The sequence below is a fragment of the Arabidopsis lyrata genome (genome assembly GCF_000004255.2).
Source record: "Arabidopsis lyrata subsp. lyrata unplaced genomic scaffold ARALYscaffold_3, whole genome shotgun sequence".
NCBI classification, from domain to species: domain Eukaryota; kingdom Viridiplantae; phylum Streptophyta; class Magnoliopsida; order Brassicales; family Brassicaceae; genus Arabidopsis; species Arabidopsis lyrata.
The window spans coordinates 3,899,549-3,914,272 of NW_003302553.1; the positions used below are offsets into that span (position 1 = coordinate 3,899,549).

Consider the following 14,724-nt stretch of genomic DNA (forward strand, 5'->3'; position numbering starts at 1 on the left):
CTAAGCGAAGAAACAATTATTTCTAAACTGACCCCTAAGTTTTATTTTATTTACAAAAACATTCCAGGATATTATTATCACTGTTACCAAACAGAAGTTTAGTCTCTTTGTTGTTATCCAGAAGCGAAATCTTCGGAGAAGAAGATAATAAACACAAAGAGCGACGAGAGAGCGAGTGAAAATGGAGAAGTACTTTGGAAATGCATACAGGGGAGATCCAGGAGTGCCACATGCTGATGCAGATCGGTTTGTGAATATATGGATTGGTTCTGCTGCTTTCTCTGTTCTCACCTGGGTCAATCCTTACATGTGGCAGCTCTCTAACCAGTTCAAGTAATTCTCGCTCTCTCTTGATTTCTCACTGAATGCCAATGTCTGGGTTCCGAATTGGGTTTCTGGTTCTCTGATTTGTTCCAGCGAGAATTAGGTTTCATCTTGATTCTTTTGGATTGACTGTTTAAGTTCTTCTTTTGCTGCTACATTAGATTGGTTAGCTATCATAGACTTAGCTAAAACCTCAGGTTTCAATATCATCTAATAGTTGAAGGAGTGTTTGGTCCTCCTATGGAGAGTGTAACTTCATTGTCTCTCTTTGTTTGTTTCTTTACTTGTTTGACGAAATGATTGGATTCACGATAGATAGTGTGATCAACTCTAGTTTAAGAAGGTCTTGTAGATCAGATAAGGATGTTTCTCTCTGATAAGTGCTGTGGCTGAACCAAAGTCTGGTCTTTTGTATGGTTCTCTTATATGGCAGTTATCATGATAAGTGGATGCTGTTTGAGCAGTACCACTGGAAAAAAGCAAGGGCAAAGAAGCAGCCTTATGAATTCAAGGTTCTTACTTTTGCCTAAGAACTGAATCTATTTTTCTTTATGTAACTAATGATAACATTGCTCACAAGTTTAATTGATTCTTCTCTTTGTTACTCAGTGGAATAAGATACCCAAAGAAGTCAGGGACTCGTACTATTACAACTGGCCTGTCTACTTCCCATAAAAGTGTCTGTGTTGCGCCGCCTTGTGAATCTGAAGAGAGAAACCAAAAACTTGTGGAACTTCTATGGAATCTAGCTTTATCTCTTCTGTTCTGTTCTTTGTACTACTTTTGGATTTTAAGTTTGTATCCATCAGTCTCAACTATTTGCTGTTTCATCTCCTCTGGTTGAATTTCTTATGGCATTCTTGAAACCATCTCTTAAGCGCAGAACTAGAATCTATCAGATGTGATCACCATTACCACTTTCCGGTTGTATTTGGTAACCAATGCTGTGTGTTATCCAGTGCTTGCTAAAATCTGAAATAGTTACTAATGAATAACTGGGTCCTGATTAGTACTGGTTCAGTTGTGTACCCAAATGTCGCTTACAATAGACAAATTGCTTAATAACCGAGGGAGCAAATGCAACCAATGAAGCTGCAATAATGTTGTGGAATCAAGCTGCTTATGAAAACCCCTCATCCAAATAATTGTTCAGAGGTAACAATGAACTATCACCAGCATAATACATATATAACATGCTTTTTATGTAATAAGAGAAAGAATGGTAAATTCTTGTAAGAAAAGAATTTCATCTAACAATGTTGCTCTACAAATCAAAAATCAAGACTCTCTACTTCCTTGTAGAATCTTCTGTACTTCTTCCGGCTGGCATGGAATGGTCAGAGGTCCTCTCGGTTGAAACCCGAACTCCTCTTTGGTCTGTTCGAGCAGCCTCAAGAACTCAGGTTTGTTCAACTCTTCAAGCTCCAAAACAAACCTCTTAATTCTCTCTCCCTTAACCGCAATCACTGCTACATGCCCTTCCTTCACATCACTTGGAATCATTGATCCAGCATTACACTCTTCCTCGAACTCACCACAATTCCCTACCCTTTTGGAGAATCTAGTGAATAAGCAGCAAGTTTGTATCTTTCTCATGAACATCTTCAGCTTTTTGCTCATTGTCAACAGTAGAAGAAGTAAAGCTCTGGTTGGTGTTCTTTGCTTCTTCTTCTTTGGTGGAGTTGTTGCATTGTTTTGGGTTAGAGAGTCTGGATTTTATATACTCAACGCTGACGTCAACATTCATGGCTAGGAAATTTCTGAGAAATCTCTTGATTACAACATTTAATGCAATTCCCCATTTGTGTATCAGCTGTTCTCTTTCTTTGCTCTCCTGAGAATAGTGGGGCCTCACAAAAACACGCTTCTACAGCCCAAAAAGTGTAACTTCACACCTCTTTCCTTTGTAATTAAGACAGTTGATCTCTCTGCTTCAATCTTTTATCTTTGTTAAGAATCTGATATACTAATTCATCAAAGGGTAGACATCTTGAAGGACTTTAATTATTTAGGTTTTCACTACAAAGTGTATGGCACAAGTAAAATTACCAAAACAAAAGGACTTTGATTGTTTAGGTTTTCACTAAAATCTAGACATCTTGAAGAATTACATTACTTGTTGGCTTTGTTGTATATAGTATATTACATTGGTCAACGATAAATACTTGTAGTTGTAATGGAGATGTACTGACACATAAAATATGAAGAAATTGTCATTATCTAGAGTATAGAGTATTACCGTATAACAATGTCAACTACCTCGTGGTCCGGTCTGTACGGAATCATTAAATGCTTGTTCAAACTTTCTAACACTGTTCCGTACTTATGTAATGTAATCACTGAATTAAAAGTATAATACTATTGTTTTAGATTTTAGAAAATAAGTGTGAGGACTCTTAATTTATGGTAGAATGAGAATGATTTATGCCAATCCAACATACTTTTATGAAATTTTGTACACTTATTTTTGTTGTCAATAACATCCATCCATTACATAAGTACAGAACTTTATGATTTATGCGATTGGTTAATACAATACAACTTGATTCTTTAAAATTTAAATATTGATTAAAAATTTTGAGATGAGTTTCTCAACTATATTTTAGATACCCTTTAGATACTAATGTAGATACAAGATATACACCAAAAAATCATTGATAGAGATACTTTTAGTATGCTCTTCTAACATCTGACACATAATTTAATATTATTCTTCTAGAAAAAAAAAGATGATAAATATAAAGGCTATCAATGATCCTCTCCAAGTATCAATAGTTTTGAACAATATTTGAACTAACACTCATAATCCAATGATAATGATATGATCTTATATATCTTAATATATTATGATTTAGATTTAAATAATTGCATCAATTGTCTATCAAAAACCTATTAAATAATATTAATTAAGGTTCATTCTACCAAAGAAAGAAAGAAAAAGAAAAAAAAAACATTAATTAAGTCTAGTGATACTAATTCCTCATTTGTCGGGGGATGAAGGGGGAGTGGTGTCCGGGGATGAAGGGGGAGTAGTGTCGAAAAGTGTAGGCGCCTGGTGGATACGGCGACGAATGGAGAAGGTAGTGTTGTTCCTCACAGATGACGCTAGTCGTTTCCACATCTTAATTTGGTATAATTAATTTGAAGTTTTGGTAGATGTGATGATGCATAAGTGGTTCCAAGAGGACTTACTTATATAGAGGAAATCGTCATTTTGAAATCTCGTAGTAAAGTAAAAAAATAATATCTCTTCTGACATTTTAGTATCACTAGAGTAGTGTAGTGATGCATGGGAGACCATAGACTATAGGAGGAAGTAGAAGAATAATTCAGTTCCTCTAATTAAATCTCCAATATTTTCAAAAGTTTACAAAAAAGGTTTACAAAAAATTGGAAGCAGAAAAAAAGAAAAAAAAAAGAAGAAGAAGAAGAGAGTCTTTTTTTTTTTTTTTTTTTTTTTTAAACGAAAGAAGAGAGTCTAACTTTGATAAACTAAGGAAACAATATAAACTAAATGGTATATATTTTAATACAGAAAAAGTTAAATTTAAACATCTAAAAAAACGCTTATTATATAATGAAGTTTTCTTCATGGCTATTGTAATAAATATACATGCGTTAACATTAAAACAAAAAAAAAATATACATGCGTTACAACGTAAAAGACAAAAGATAATGTTGTTGGTCCAAAAAGCATAATTTGATTAAGCTTGACTTTGTAGTAGACAGACACGAAAGACTAAGAGTATATAATAAACCCCATGAGATAAATAATTGAATCGAATTTTTCCGGTCTTCATACCATACCGGTAGATTTTTGCCGCGAACCGACCGGTTTAATCGACGCAAATTTTATTTTTAATTATTATTATTAGATTTTTTTTTTAAGGCAACCAGCGAGTTAACCGCCCGACAAAGAGGAGGAGCCGCCGCGTCTGTCGGAAGAAGAACGAGGAAGCCCGATTCAGAGATTGCGTTTCTTCTCCTCAGGTTCTTTGTTAATTTGTGCTCTAAATTGTTGCTGTCTCGCTTTGTTCTCGAACAATTGCTTAAGTTGAATCGTTCCAGTGCCAACTTTCGAGGACTAGAAGAAATAAAGATTTGGATTTTTTTTTTTTAGACACTGGGATGATGATTCTTGATTATTAGTTGCATTGTCCCTGATCCAACATAAACGATTGCAGAAACATTGATGATTAATGAGTGTCTCTTTTGTTTACTCTTCTCTTGCTCTGTAGCAGAATGGAAGAAGAAAAATCGTTACCCTTTTTGTCTCTAGGTAATCTCCTTTGTCTTGTGACTTTCCATGATTGGTTTTCTCTGTATCCTCTCTTTAACGAGTGTGTTCCTCTCTTCAGACTGTGAACTTGATGAAGTTCCAGATGATAGCAGAGAAAGACACTGCTCTACTCATAGCATTCTCTCACAGCTTTCAGGTGATTTTGATAAAGTCTCTTAAGTTGTCATTGCAGCCGTTTTTTTCAGAAAAAAGGGAGAGCTTCTCTGTGATCTAGCTCCTTGGAGTTGGAGCATTTCCAAAGTTTGTTGTTAATTCAGAGTCTGTGCTACAAGTACTACTTAATGAGGTCTCTAAAATGTGTTTTTTTTTCTAGGGAACAATAGTTGAAAACATTTACGGAATATAAGCTTCTGGAAAGACAAACTCTCCCTATCAAAATCTTGGAGGTATTGTTCTTGAATCTTTCATCCTCGATTTATTTGTTTGAATAGGAACCTTGGGACTTGTTACTAGAATCCATCCTATGTTGGGAACACATATCTTCTGGTTTTTTGAAGTTACCGTCTTGATTATGATTCTTACCTGGCTGAGACTTGCTTCTATTCTTCACTTACCTGGCTATTGGCTAAGACTTGCTTCACTCCATTAGCTGCTTTTTTTTTATCTTTGTGTTTCTGCACTTTCCCTGATGGATCCTCCTCTAGCATAATAGATATTTAGTGTGAGTTTTTTCATTCTTTCTTCTCAACATGTTCATGTATTCCTCTGTCTGCATCCGTTAACCATTACAGGTTGCTGCTCTTGCCCCTCAATGTGAACTTGATGTTCCTGTAGGAGAAACATACAAAGACACACATCCATTTTTCAGCCACTGGTCGTATTTTTTTCTTTCTCTTAATCAGCTAACAGAGTTTATCTGATATAAAACAGGTTCTTGATGCCGTCGTTGAATTCTGAACGAACCAGTGTGAGAGAGAAGAAATGTATTTGGAATTCTCCCGACAAAAACCAGTTGAGCTTTTCCTCATCCTCGGTGTCCCTATGAAGCAACGTGGAAGGAACATATATACAAGCACTGAGCGCTAAAAGGAGGATCAGAGAAGACATGCCTAAGCTAGTTGATGTTATATGATTTCAAAGGCATTGTTATCTCCATCATGTGCTGCAGAATTTCTACAGATATGTCGGGGAGCCTTACAATCGTCAACGAGCCACCCGGCATCTAGATAAGGGAAGAGTGGTAATATTTGGTGGCGTCGGTGCAACGCTTGGAAAATCCACTCTTATCATCTGATGCATCTGCAGCCCTTTGAGCTATAGACAACAGTAAAACTCTCTTACTCCCTCTTAGTGTTGTTTCTTACCGCACCAACTTAAACTAACTTAGAATTCATATACTTCTCTTTCCCATTAGTAACTGGTCCTTAGAGCTAACCTAAGATCTCTTGTACATGTTATCAGTTAATGCGGAGGTAGTGGTGAAATGAACAAAAGTCGATGGTGTTTATGACTGCCATTCATAAGATAGTAACATGACATTTGAGCACATAACATTTCAAGATTTGGCTTCAAGAGGTCTTACGTCAATGGATACGATGGCCCTTAATTTCTGTGAAGAGAACAGCATTCCAGGTCAAGATTATTTTTCTCTCTTTTATCATCTTTAGCTAGTCCATTTTAGACTATTTATATCTTTAGCTAGGCCGTTACTATTTTTTTTTTTTTTGTGACATAAAAAAAATGTTATGTCACTTCTCAAAAAAAGTTAGTTAAAAAAAAAACAGAATGTGAATTGTTAGATGTTGATGAAAAACATTAAGTAAGCAAAAGTTTTTATATTGGACATTCACATGGACATGGCAGGCAGATCATGAAGTTATATAGGCTACAGGAAAAATACAAAAAATTGGCCCACTAATAAAATTTTCCTAGTTACTCTAGTTTCATTAACAATCCAAGGAATTTTGGGTGATCAAAGTGTGAATGACCAGTTTATTGACTGACACTTGGGAGAGTACTTAAATATTCAAAACTTGGATTACTTTTTTTTTTTTTTTGATAACCGAGTGTCCTGGCCCCACCGAGGTGGTCCAAACTAGAGACCGAACCCTTACGGCACGGACGCATACCCGAGGGTGGGTCATGGCCAGGTAACGGTCTACGGTCTCGGGCGCCAGAGCAAGTCCGCATGTAAATTCCCTGGTGGCCACTAGTATGTAGCAAGGGGGAATCGAACCCGGGCGTATTGGGATTACCACCTCAACCACGAAATCCGTCCTACCACTAACCCACCTTGTAGTGGTTGAAAAAAAAAAAAAACTTAGATTACTTAACATATAGTAAATCAAATGTAAGAGTTTCTTGAATTTCGTCATTATCTTCTTAATCAAGAAGTTGCTTGTTTTGTACTTAGAGATGATGATAAACCATTTTGTAATCAGCAAACTCTTCCAGTCTTCCTTACTGAATTCATAACCAAATTCAAAAGCTACGGCCTAACGAATAATCCCTAAAGCATCCAAAGCCTTGTACCAATCTAATGTTATTCTTTTTTGTCGTCTCCAGTCTAAAGTTACTCGTCCTTCTATCAGAATCCACATTCGTGCGAAACCACACTTTAACCTAAAGATTAACGAGGAAAATAATTAAATCATCCAAACCCACCTTCAATTTTTGTTAGTGGAAAAAATAGAGTAGTATTAAACAAAAAAAAGTGGACAAATAATAAATAAATAAAAATCCATCGGCACTCAAATTGTAATTATTTTTCTCCGTATCCATTTTGATTTTAGTCCCTTTGTTCCCATCTCTGCTCCTCTCTCTCTTTCTCGCTCTCTTCCTGATTTGATCGCCGGAAAATCTTAGCCGTCCGATCAACCACCGCATACTCCGAGAAGATCTCTTCGATTAGTTCAATGCTCTGATTTTCATCACCTCAGATCTCCGACAACATTCCGGTATCTCGCTCTTTTTCTCCAAATCCTTATCCTCGGGATTACGAAAATGAGGAGCTTGATCCGAGAGAGGCATAGTGGAAGCTATCTGTGAAATCTTAGGATTTGAATCTGAATTCTCAGGCTTTTTGAGATGCTGATTCAATTTTGAGCTCCTCTGCTAGTGTAAATCTCCTCAGCTCGGAAACTTAGGGTTTAGTTTGAGGTCCTTTGCTCTTAGTTGCGTAAGCCATGTTTAAGAAAATCATGAAAGGTGGGCATCGAAAGCCCTCTAAATCCGAAGCTAATGAACCTTCTAGTTATGGGATTGGTCTGCCTGATAATAGGTCAGGTCCTGGCTCCAATGTGGTCGTTAGTCACGCTTCTCGTGGTGCATTGGTTAATTCGTCTCCGTTGCCAGTGGCTGCAACTCCACCACCTCCGCCTATCGGCTCCGTGGAGCCACTCCCGTTGTTTAGAGATGTGCCGGTTTCAGAGAGGCAAACTTTGTTCTTGAGGAAACTTCAGAATTGCTGTTTCCTATTCGATTTCACTGACACGATTAAGAACGCGAGAGAGAAGGAGATTAAGAGGCAAACGTTGTTGGAGCTGGTGGATTTTATACAGTCTGGATCTAGTAAGGTCTCGGAATCGTGTCAGGAAGAAATGATTAAGATGATTTCTGTTAATATATTCCGGTCTCTCCCTCCAGCATCACACGAGAATACGGGTCAAGAACCTGCAGATCCTGAGGAAGAGGAACCCTATTTGGAACCTTCTTGGCCTCATTTACAGCTAGTTTACGAGTTGCTACTGAGATATGTTGTTTCAACTGACACGGATACAAAGGTGGCCAAACGGTATATCGACCATTCTTTTGTGTTAAAGTTGCTTGACTTGTTTGATTCTGAGGACCCGAGAGAGAGGGAGTATTTGAAAACGATTCTTCATAGGATTTATGGGAAGTTTATGGTCCACAGACCCTTTATTAGGAAAGCAATCAACAACATATTCTATAGGTTTATTTATGAGACAGAGAGACACAGTGGGATTGGGGAACTCTTGGAGATTCTAGGTAGTATCATAAACGGGTTTGCGTTGCCTATGAAGGAGGAGCACAAGCTATTCTTAATCAGGGTGTTGATACCATTGCATAAGCCAAAACCAATCGTTGTATATCATCAGCAGTTATCTTATTGCATCGTTCAGTTTGTGGAAAAAGATTATAAGCTTGCAGATACAGTAATCAGGGGATTGTTAAAGTATTGGCCCGTGACAAACTGCGCGAAGGAGAATCTCTTCCTTGGAGAACTTGAAGAAGTTCTCGAGGCAACACAGCCTGTCGAGTTCCAGCGTTGCATGGTTCCATTATTCCAACAGATCGGTCGCTGCCTCACTAGCTCTCACTTTCAGGTTAGTAATCGTGTTTGCAATGGTGTTTCTTTCTACTACCCCCATGGAGGCCTTATATATGCATATCACCTTATATATGGAGATTTTGTTATTTAGCGTTCTCTGCCCAAGTCACGATATATTTTAAGCATATTGATGCCTTTTATATTCCGTGTTGCGTGCTAGTGTCTTGTATGCCTATCACCTTCAAGTCAAGTTCTTTTAACTCTGGTCTGATTCATCCCCTGATCCATCAAGTTTATGGTGCAAATTGTTTTTTTTTTTTTTTTCTCTTTGCTTTGCCTCTTTGTTCATTTTTGCCACACTGTTGAATTTCATTCACAACATTATTATTATGATGTTGTTGGTATTAACTCTCGTTAAGTTGATGGGTTATCTCATGCTGTTGATAGCTACTGCTCTGATTAAATTCTTGGATTCTTAGATTATCTTCATTTTCCATGATTCAGTCGTTTCAAACTTCATGGAGTGAATTAACTCTCTGAATGTATTGACACTGCTGCTTACTGATTTCTAGCAACTACACAAGTTTCTCGTTATGTCTTTGTGGATCAGCTCAAACTTTCCCATAATTCTATGTGGGTTTTGCCTTATGCTCATATTTTTATATCTCATAAATCCGATACAGGTTGCAGAACGAGCACTGTTCTTGTGGAACAACGAGCACATTGTGGGTCTAATCGCACAGAACCGAAGTGTGATCCTTCCAATCATATACCCTGCATTGGAAAAGAACATACAGTCTCACTGGAACCAAGCAGTCCATGGTCTAACCACAAATATCAAGAAAATGTTCATGGAAATGGATCCTGAGCTCTTTGAAGAATGCCAAAGACAGTATGAAGAGAAACAATTGAAATCCAAAGAAGTAGAAGAACAACGGCAATATAAATGGAAGAGATTAGCAGAAGCAGCAGCGGAACGAGATGGAGGAGGAGAAGAAGAAGAAGATCATATGATCACTTCCTAGATCGATCAAAGAGGGTATTATTCTTTCACTTTTTTTTTTGTTCTCATTTAATCAAATCGTTTACTGTTAATTTTCTCTTGGAACTTGGATTTGTTTGTTGTTTTGAGAATCATGGGTTCAAAATCTGATTGCTCAGAGAAGTAGAGAGAGAGAGAGAAGTGAGCTATTACTATCAGAGAATATGTTTGTAGTACTAAGAAATGTGTTTGTGATCTTCTGTCTAATTTTGTTCGTGGACGGCACTTTAAAATTTTGTAAAATGTTTAATTATATATACTGTGGATGTTTGTAGCATGTGTTATTATTATTAGCCATCTCAAAATCCAATTTAGTTTTCATGTATTGATCAATTCATATCCTACTTTTTGTGTTATTTGTATCAAAACTTTGAATTTGTATATATGAGGAAACTAGTCTTCAACGACAATGTAACAGTCGATATCCACATGATTTATCTGTAGTGTGACAATGATCCTGAAACACAGTTGCGATAGACAATGTTTTTGATTCCTCAATTTCCGATACGAAGAGAGTTTTCAAGGTAACACAACACAATATCGTCTTCTTTATTGACCAAATTGGTTAACGAAATAAGTTGAGAGCTATTGGACCGAAAACATAGACCGAGAGAATATACCGAGTTATAGTTAAATTAGTTAAATGGCAATTCACCACGAGAAAACCTAAATTTAACTGAGGTTTCTTATTGCACGGCGGCGATTAGTTGTTTACTTGTTGTTAATAAAAAAAAATCATTCCACGGCGGTGGAGAGAAAAAAAGAGAGAGAGACAAAAGGAGACTACAATGGCTGTTCCAAGAGGAGGAGGCAATGGTTTGAATGAAGAAGAAGATGTTGACGGAGATAACACTCTCTTTGAGGAAAACGGTGTTGACTACGACAGCGATCCCGAGCTTCCCTCTCACCTCCGTGACTTGGCCACCGCAGCTCAGACCGGTGACGTTTCCGCCTTGCGCACCGCCATCGGTACTTTCCTTACTTCTTGTAGTGAGCTGCTTTTAACGAATATTTTGAAGTTGTCGTTCGTTCGCGGAGAAACCTACGATTAGTTTTTTGTTTTTTTTGTTGTTGAAACTTCAATTTCAATTTCATCTTCAATTGCGTATTGCTTGATTAGCTGGTCAGAGCGTAAAGCCTCGAACTTTTAATGGAACCACTAGATTTGCCATCTTCAGAACCAGAGCACTCTAAAAGAGTTTACTTGTCTCCACAAAATCTTCCCACAATCATTGCAAAAGATACCTCTAGTTTGATCTTTGTCTCATCTTCCTTCTCTTCCTCGTAAGCCACCTTAAGGGCTTCATCTTCCATTTGATTCCCATCTTAGCAACCTCACTGGTTTCTTTGTTGTTTGCTCAATCTAGTTAGTTCCACTTAGCAAGTATAAGAGAGAACTCTAGTTTATGCCTATTTGTATTCCTGTCTATCTTTGTTTTTTCTTTGTTGCTTGAGGCTGTGATGGACCTGATATAAGATTTGCATCCTCTTACTAACTGATGAAAATTAGATTAAATGAGCTTATCTTTCTACTGGCAGAAGTCAACTTTATCAGATTTGCATTGTAATTCTGTTTTTGAGAGGAAAATGTTCTGACGACAATAATGTTCCTTTTCTGATTTTGACAGACAATTTGAATGGGAGAGTCGATGAGCCACTTGAGGATAATGACTCGGCACTTCACTTGGCGTGTCTATATGGTCACCTACCTTGTGTTCAGGTTGCTTTTGCTTTTGCTCCTTGTTGCTTTGTCATTTCCATCGACTCTGATGTCTAATGTATCTGTAAATATCATCAATCGTTTTATTGATTTTCACTACAGCTGCTCTTAGAAAGAGGAGCTGATATGGAAGTCAAAGATGAAGACGAAGCAATTCCTCTACATGATGCTTGTGCTGGAGGTAAAGTTGGTCATGGTCCTACCATTCTTGTGGTAATTCTGTCTCACGGCATGGTCACATTCTATGGCTTATGTTCTCTTTGTTGAACTTGGGCTCGCAGGATACTTAGAAATAGTACAGCTTCTTTTTAGCCGAGCTAGTGGTCCCGAATGTGTGAAGAGAATGATCGAAACAGCTGATATAGAAGGTGACACTGTAAGTATTCTCCATCTTCAAATGCCTCAATCCCTCTCTCCCTCTATACTGTGATTCATCACAAAGTGTTTCTTGTTCACAGCCTCTGCATCATGCAGCAAGAGGTGAGCATGTTGATGTGATTAGTTTTTTACTGGGTTCAGGGGCTTCACCGACTACAAAAAACTCCTATGGAAAGGTAAAAACATTTGAAAACACTTTCATCTTTGGCTTTTGAATAAACGATAATAACTAAGGTTGTGATAATGCAGACACCAGATGAGTTAGCTGATTTAAACACTGATGCTAGGAGGATCCTGGAAGAAGCTATAAACAACTCAATAATCTCCTAGTGATGCTGCAAATCTGCCAGTGAAGTAGTAGTAAAATGTTAACTTTTTCTTAATTCCATTTTTGGTGGTTTCATTTACAAAAGGTTTCAAATCTGATACCTATCGAATTAAGAATTTCCGTGTCTGTTTGACTCCATGAAATTATTACCAGATTTGAGTACTACAAATATACAAGTCTTTTTTTTTTTTGGATTGGTAAAAAGTATTCATGAAGTAGAAGTTTTGTAAGAAGACTGGAATCAATTTTAAACGTCGTCTCAAACAAGAAGGAAAATTGAGCGATTTAAAAAGTTGGAGGATTGAAGTGTGAATAATTGAGAAATAAAAGACTAAAACAGTAAAAAGTAATAACATATGATCCACCAACCAATGAGCAGCTTTGAACTTGATAGCAGCAAGCAGTGCCTTTTTGGCTGTCTCCAGGAAAATTTCTTTGTTTCTCCGGCGAGAAGAGATTTTCCGGGGAAAATAGCATGAGCTCTCGGTTTTAGTTTGTGTTTAGAAAGAGGACGTAGCTATTATCTTCTGTGATGGCGGTTGCGCCGGCAAGAGCTCGTTCAGACTATGATTACCTCATCAAGCTCCTCCTCATCGGCGATAGCGGTAAGTCTCTGCCTTTTTATCTCTCTAGCTAAGTAATGAACAAACGAAACTGTTGCATTTTTATCTGAGAATTAGGGTTTTTGAATTTCTAATCGACAGAGTAAATGAATAAAGCTATACCACTCTGTTTAAATTTGTAGTATCGATTCAGTTCCTTTTTGGAAGATATGGCGCAATTGGAAACTTTAGAGAAGAACTAAGGAACCATTTTTTTTTTAACTTGACTATACAACAAGCAGTAGTTCAGATGAAGTAGTCATCATTTTCCATGTTAATTCATATTTTTGGTGTTAAGTAACTGTTCTCCTTTTTTTCATTTCGTGCTTATGTGTGTGTGTGTAGGTGTGGGAAAAAGTTGCTTGTTACTGCGTTTCTCAGATGATACTTTTACCACGAGTTTCATTACTACCATTGGGTATGTCTCTCTCTCTCTCTCTCTTCATATGCCTGTATCTTCTGTTTTGTCTTTCTAAGATTGTTGAAAAGTTGGGTATAATAAGTATGTTTCATGTTTTCCAGGATCGATTTCAAGATAAGAACAGTCGAACTTGATGGCAAGCGTATCAAATTGCAGATTTGGGACACTGCTGGACAAGAACGTTTTAGAACTATAACTACAGGTTATACTTCTTTCTGCTCTGAAACCATGTTTACTTGCAAGTGATAGGGAAAGTTACACTCCACGTCTATTTATTTACTTTCTTTTTTGTTACTAAATGATCAGATGTCATTTCTTTGAAACTTTTCTCGTCCATTTTTCTCTTGCAGCATATTACAGAGGAGCTATGGGTATATTACTCGTCTATGATGTAACAGATGAGTCATCTTTCAACAGTATGTCTTCTGGCTTTTCTTTCTACCAGGAACAATATTTCAACAAGAACTTCAAAAGTCACTTGTTTGTGGGAACTAACACAAATCTCCAGACATTAGGAACTGGATGAAAAACATTGAGCAGCATGCGTCCGACAGTGTCAACAAAATATTGGTTGGTAACAAAGCCGACATGGACGAAAGCAAAAGGGTAATTTTCCTGTGTACTCTGTTCACAATCTTGATCATGTTTTGCTTACATCTCGTAGTATACTGATGCTGCATCTTATTATTCTACAGGCTGTCCCAACATCAAAGGGACAAGCTCTCGCTGATGAGTATGGAATCAAATTCTTTGAAACGGTGAGAAATATATTTCATGTTTGTCTCCTCATTTATTTGTTTGTTTAAAGATTTCATGTTCTTAAATATGATTGGAAACTGTTGCAGAGTGCAAAAACAAACCAGAATGTCGAGCAGGTTTTCCTTTCTATCGCGAAAGACATCAAACAAAGACTCACAGAAAGCGATACAAAAGCCGAGGTAAAGAGGCATATGGAATCTACTACTTACTTGATACTCGGATTATGAAACTGTATATATTGCTGAGGAAATCAAATACTGTCTTTGTTGCTTTGCAGCCCCAAGGGATCAAGATCACCAAAAAAGATGCTAACAAAGCGTCATCGTCTTCTACAACTGAGAAATCAGCTTGCTGCAGTTATGTTTAGAAGTTCTCTGCACCTGTTTCTAATCTCTTACCGTCTTTAATCTTCTCCGCATCATTCAAGAGATCGTCCTATGTTCTTATTAGTAGGAGGATAGACTAAATTGATGGGCTGTGTGTGATTTTATGTCTATTGTGCTATATCTCCATGGCCAAATACTGTACTGGAAATGGTAGACAATGTTTAAGTGTTTAGACTTTAAATTAATGCAATGCAGATGTTGTGTGTGTAAGCTACGGCTTCAAGGCTCGAAAT

The 14,724-nt window shown here is 37.2% G+C and overlaps 5 protein-coding genes and 1 long non-coding RNA gene across 7 annotated transcripts; 5 read left to right on the plus strand and 1 right to left on the minus strand.

The window, feature by feature from the left end:
• Positions 1 to 43: 43 nt before the first annotated feature.
• Positions 44 to 1,238, plus strand: LOC9320825. The gene is made up of 3 exons (XM_002882595.2): positions 44 to 333; positions 758 to 836; positions 934 to 1,238. Exons 1-3 carry the CDS (start codon positions 182 to 184, stop codon positions 997 to 999), a joined length of 297 nt encoding a protein of 98 aa, XP_002882641.1. The 5' UTR covers positions 44 to 181; the 3' UTR covers positions 1,000 to 1,238.
• LOC9318708 (auxin-induced protein X15) lies at positions 1,120 to 3,010 on the minus strand. Its single transcript, XM_021032720.1, has one exon. It carries the CDS (start codon positions 1,942 to 1,944, stop codon positions 1,603 to 1,605), a length of 342 nt encoding a protein of 113 aa, XP_020888379.1. The 5' UTR covers positions 1,945 to 3,010; the 3' UTR covers positions 1,120 to 1,602.
• A 911-nt stretch (positions 3,011 to 3,921) lies between these two features.
• LOC110230277 lies at positions 3,922 to 6,014 on the plus strand. The gene is made up of 4 exons (XR_002333391.1): positions 3,922 to 4,603; positions 4,683 to 4,760; positions 4,938 to 5,010; positions 5,495 to 6,014. It is a non-coding gene; the product is annotated as an uncharacterized LOC110230277 (long non-coding RNA).
• A 1,170-nt stretch (positions 6,015 to 7,184) lies between these two features.
• On the plus strand, positions 7,185 to 10,181 carry LOC9320826 (serine/threonine protein phosphatase 2A 57 kDa regulatory subunit B' beta isoform). The gene is made up of 2 exons (XM_021032704.1): positions 7,185 to 8,910; positions 9,539 to 10,181. Exons 1-2 carry the CDS (start codon positions 7,750 to 7,752, stop codon positions 9,878 to 9,880), a joined length of 1,503 nt encoding a protein of 500 aa, XP_020888363.1. The 5' UTR covers positions 7,185 to 7,749; the 3' UTR covers positions 9,881 to 10,181.
• A 310-nt stretch (positions 10,182 to 10,491) lies between these two features.
• LOC110230276 (tankyrase) lies at positions 10,492 to 12,513 on the plus strand. The gene is made up of 6 exons (XM_021032717.1): positions 10,492 to 10,866; positions 11,526 to 11,617; positions 11,720 to 11,798; positions 11,899 to 11,993; positions 12,076 to 12,171; positions 12,245 to 12,513. The coding sequence occupies exons 1-6, from the start codon at positions 10,686 to 10,688 to the stop codon at positions 12,323 to 12,325; spliced, it is 624 nt and encodes a 207-aa protein (XP_020888376.1). The 5' UTR covers positions 10,492 to 10,685; the 3' UTR covers positions 12,326 to 12,513.
• Positions 12,514 to 12,718: 205 nt separating this feature from the next.
• LOC9318709 (ras-related protein RABE1e) lies at positions 12,719 to 14,701 on the plus strand. 2 transcript variants are annotated; one of them, XM_002882597.2, is made up of 8 exons: positions 12,719 to 12,928; positions 13,271 to 13,343; positions 13,448 to 13,548; positions 13,697 to 13,762; positions 13,855 to 13,952; positions 14,042 to 14,104; positions 14,192 to 14,284; positions 14,383 to 14,701. In XM_002882597.2, the coding sequence occupies exons 1-8, from the start codon at positions 12,856 to 12,858 to the stop codon at positions 14,470 to 14,472; spliced, it is 657 nt and encodes a 218-aa protein (XP_002882643.1). In that variant the 5' UTR covers positions 12,719 to 12,855; the 3' UTR covers positions 14,473 to 14,701. The 2 variants fall into 2 exon arrangements, with proteins under 2 accessions (XP_002882643.1, XP_020888373.1); XM_021032714.1 differs by having other exon boundaries at positions 12,890 to 12,928; positions 13,271 to 13,347.
• The last annotated feature ends 23 nt before the right edge of the window (positions 14,702 to 14,724 follow it).

Coding starts and splice junctions, on each gene's coding strand:
- LOC9320825 (XM_002882595.2), top strand. CDS start 182: ATGGAGAAGTACTTTGGAAATGCATACAGGGGAGATCCAGGAGTGCCA. Junction 334..757: donor CAGCTCTCTAACCAGTTCAA/GTAATTCTCGCT, acceptor CTTATATGGCAG/TTATCATGATAAGTGGATGC. Junction 837..933: donor AGCAGCCTTATGAATTCAAG/GTTCTTACTTTT, acceptor TTTGTTACTCAG/TGGAATAAGATACCCAAAGA.
- LOC9318708 (XM_021032720.1), bottom strand. CDS start 1,944: ATGAGCAAAAAGCTGAAGATGTTCATGAGAAAGATACAAACTTGCTGC.
- LOC9320826 (XM_021032704.1), top strand. CDS start 7,750: ATGTTTAAGAAAATCATGAAAGGTGGGCATCGAAAGCCCTCTAAATCC. Junction 8,911..9,538: donor TCACTAGCTCTCACTTTCAG/GTTAGTAATCGT, acceptor AATCCGATACAG/GTTGCAGAACGAGCACTGTT.
- LOC110230276 (XM_021032717.1), top strand. CDS start 10,686: ATGGCTGTTCCAAGAGGAGGAGGCAATGGTTTGAATGAAGAAGAAGAT. Junction 10,867..11,525: donor CGCCTTGCGCACCGCCATCG/GTACTTTCCTTA, acceptor TGATTTTGACAG/ACAATTTGAATGGGAGAGTC. Junction 12,172..12,244: donor CAAAAAACTCCTATGGAAAG/GTAAAAACATTT, acceptor GTGATAATGCAG/ACACCAGATGAGTTAGCTGA.
- LOC9318709 (XM_002882597.2), top strand. CDS start 12,856: ATGGCGGTTGCGCCGGCAAGAGCTCGTTCAGACTATGATTACCTCATC. Junction 12,929..13,270: donor CCTCCTCATCGGCGATAGCG/GTAAGTCTCTGC, acceptor GTGTGTGTGTAG/GTGTGGGAAAAAGTTGCTTG. Junction 13,953..14,041: donor ACATGGACGAAAGCAAAAGG/GTAATTTTCCTG, acceptor ATTATTCTACAG/GCTGTCCCAACATCAAAGGG.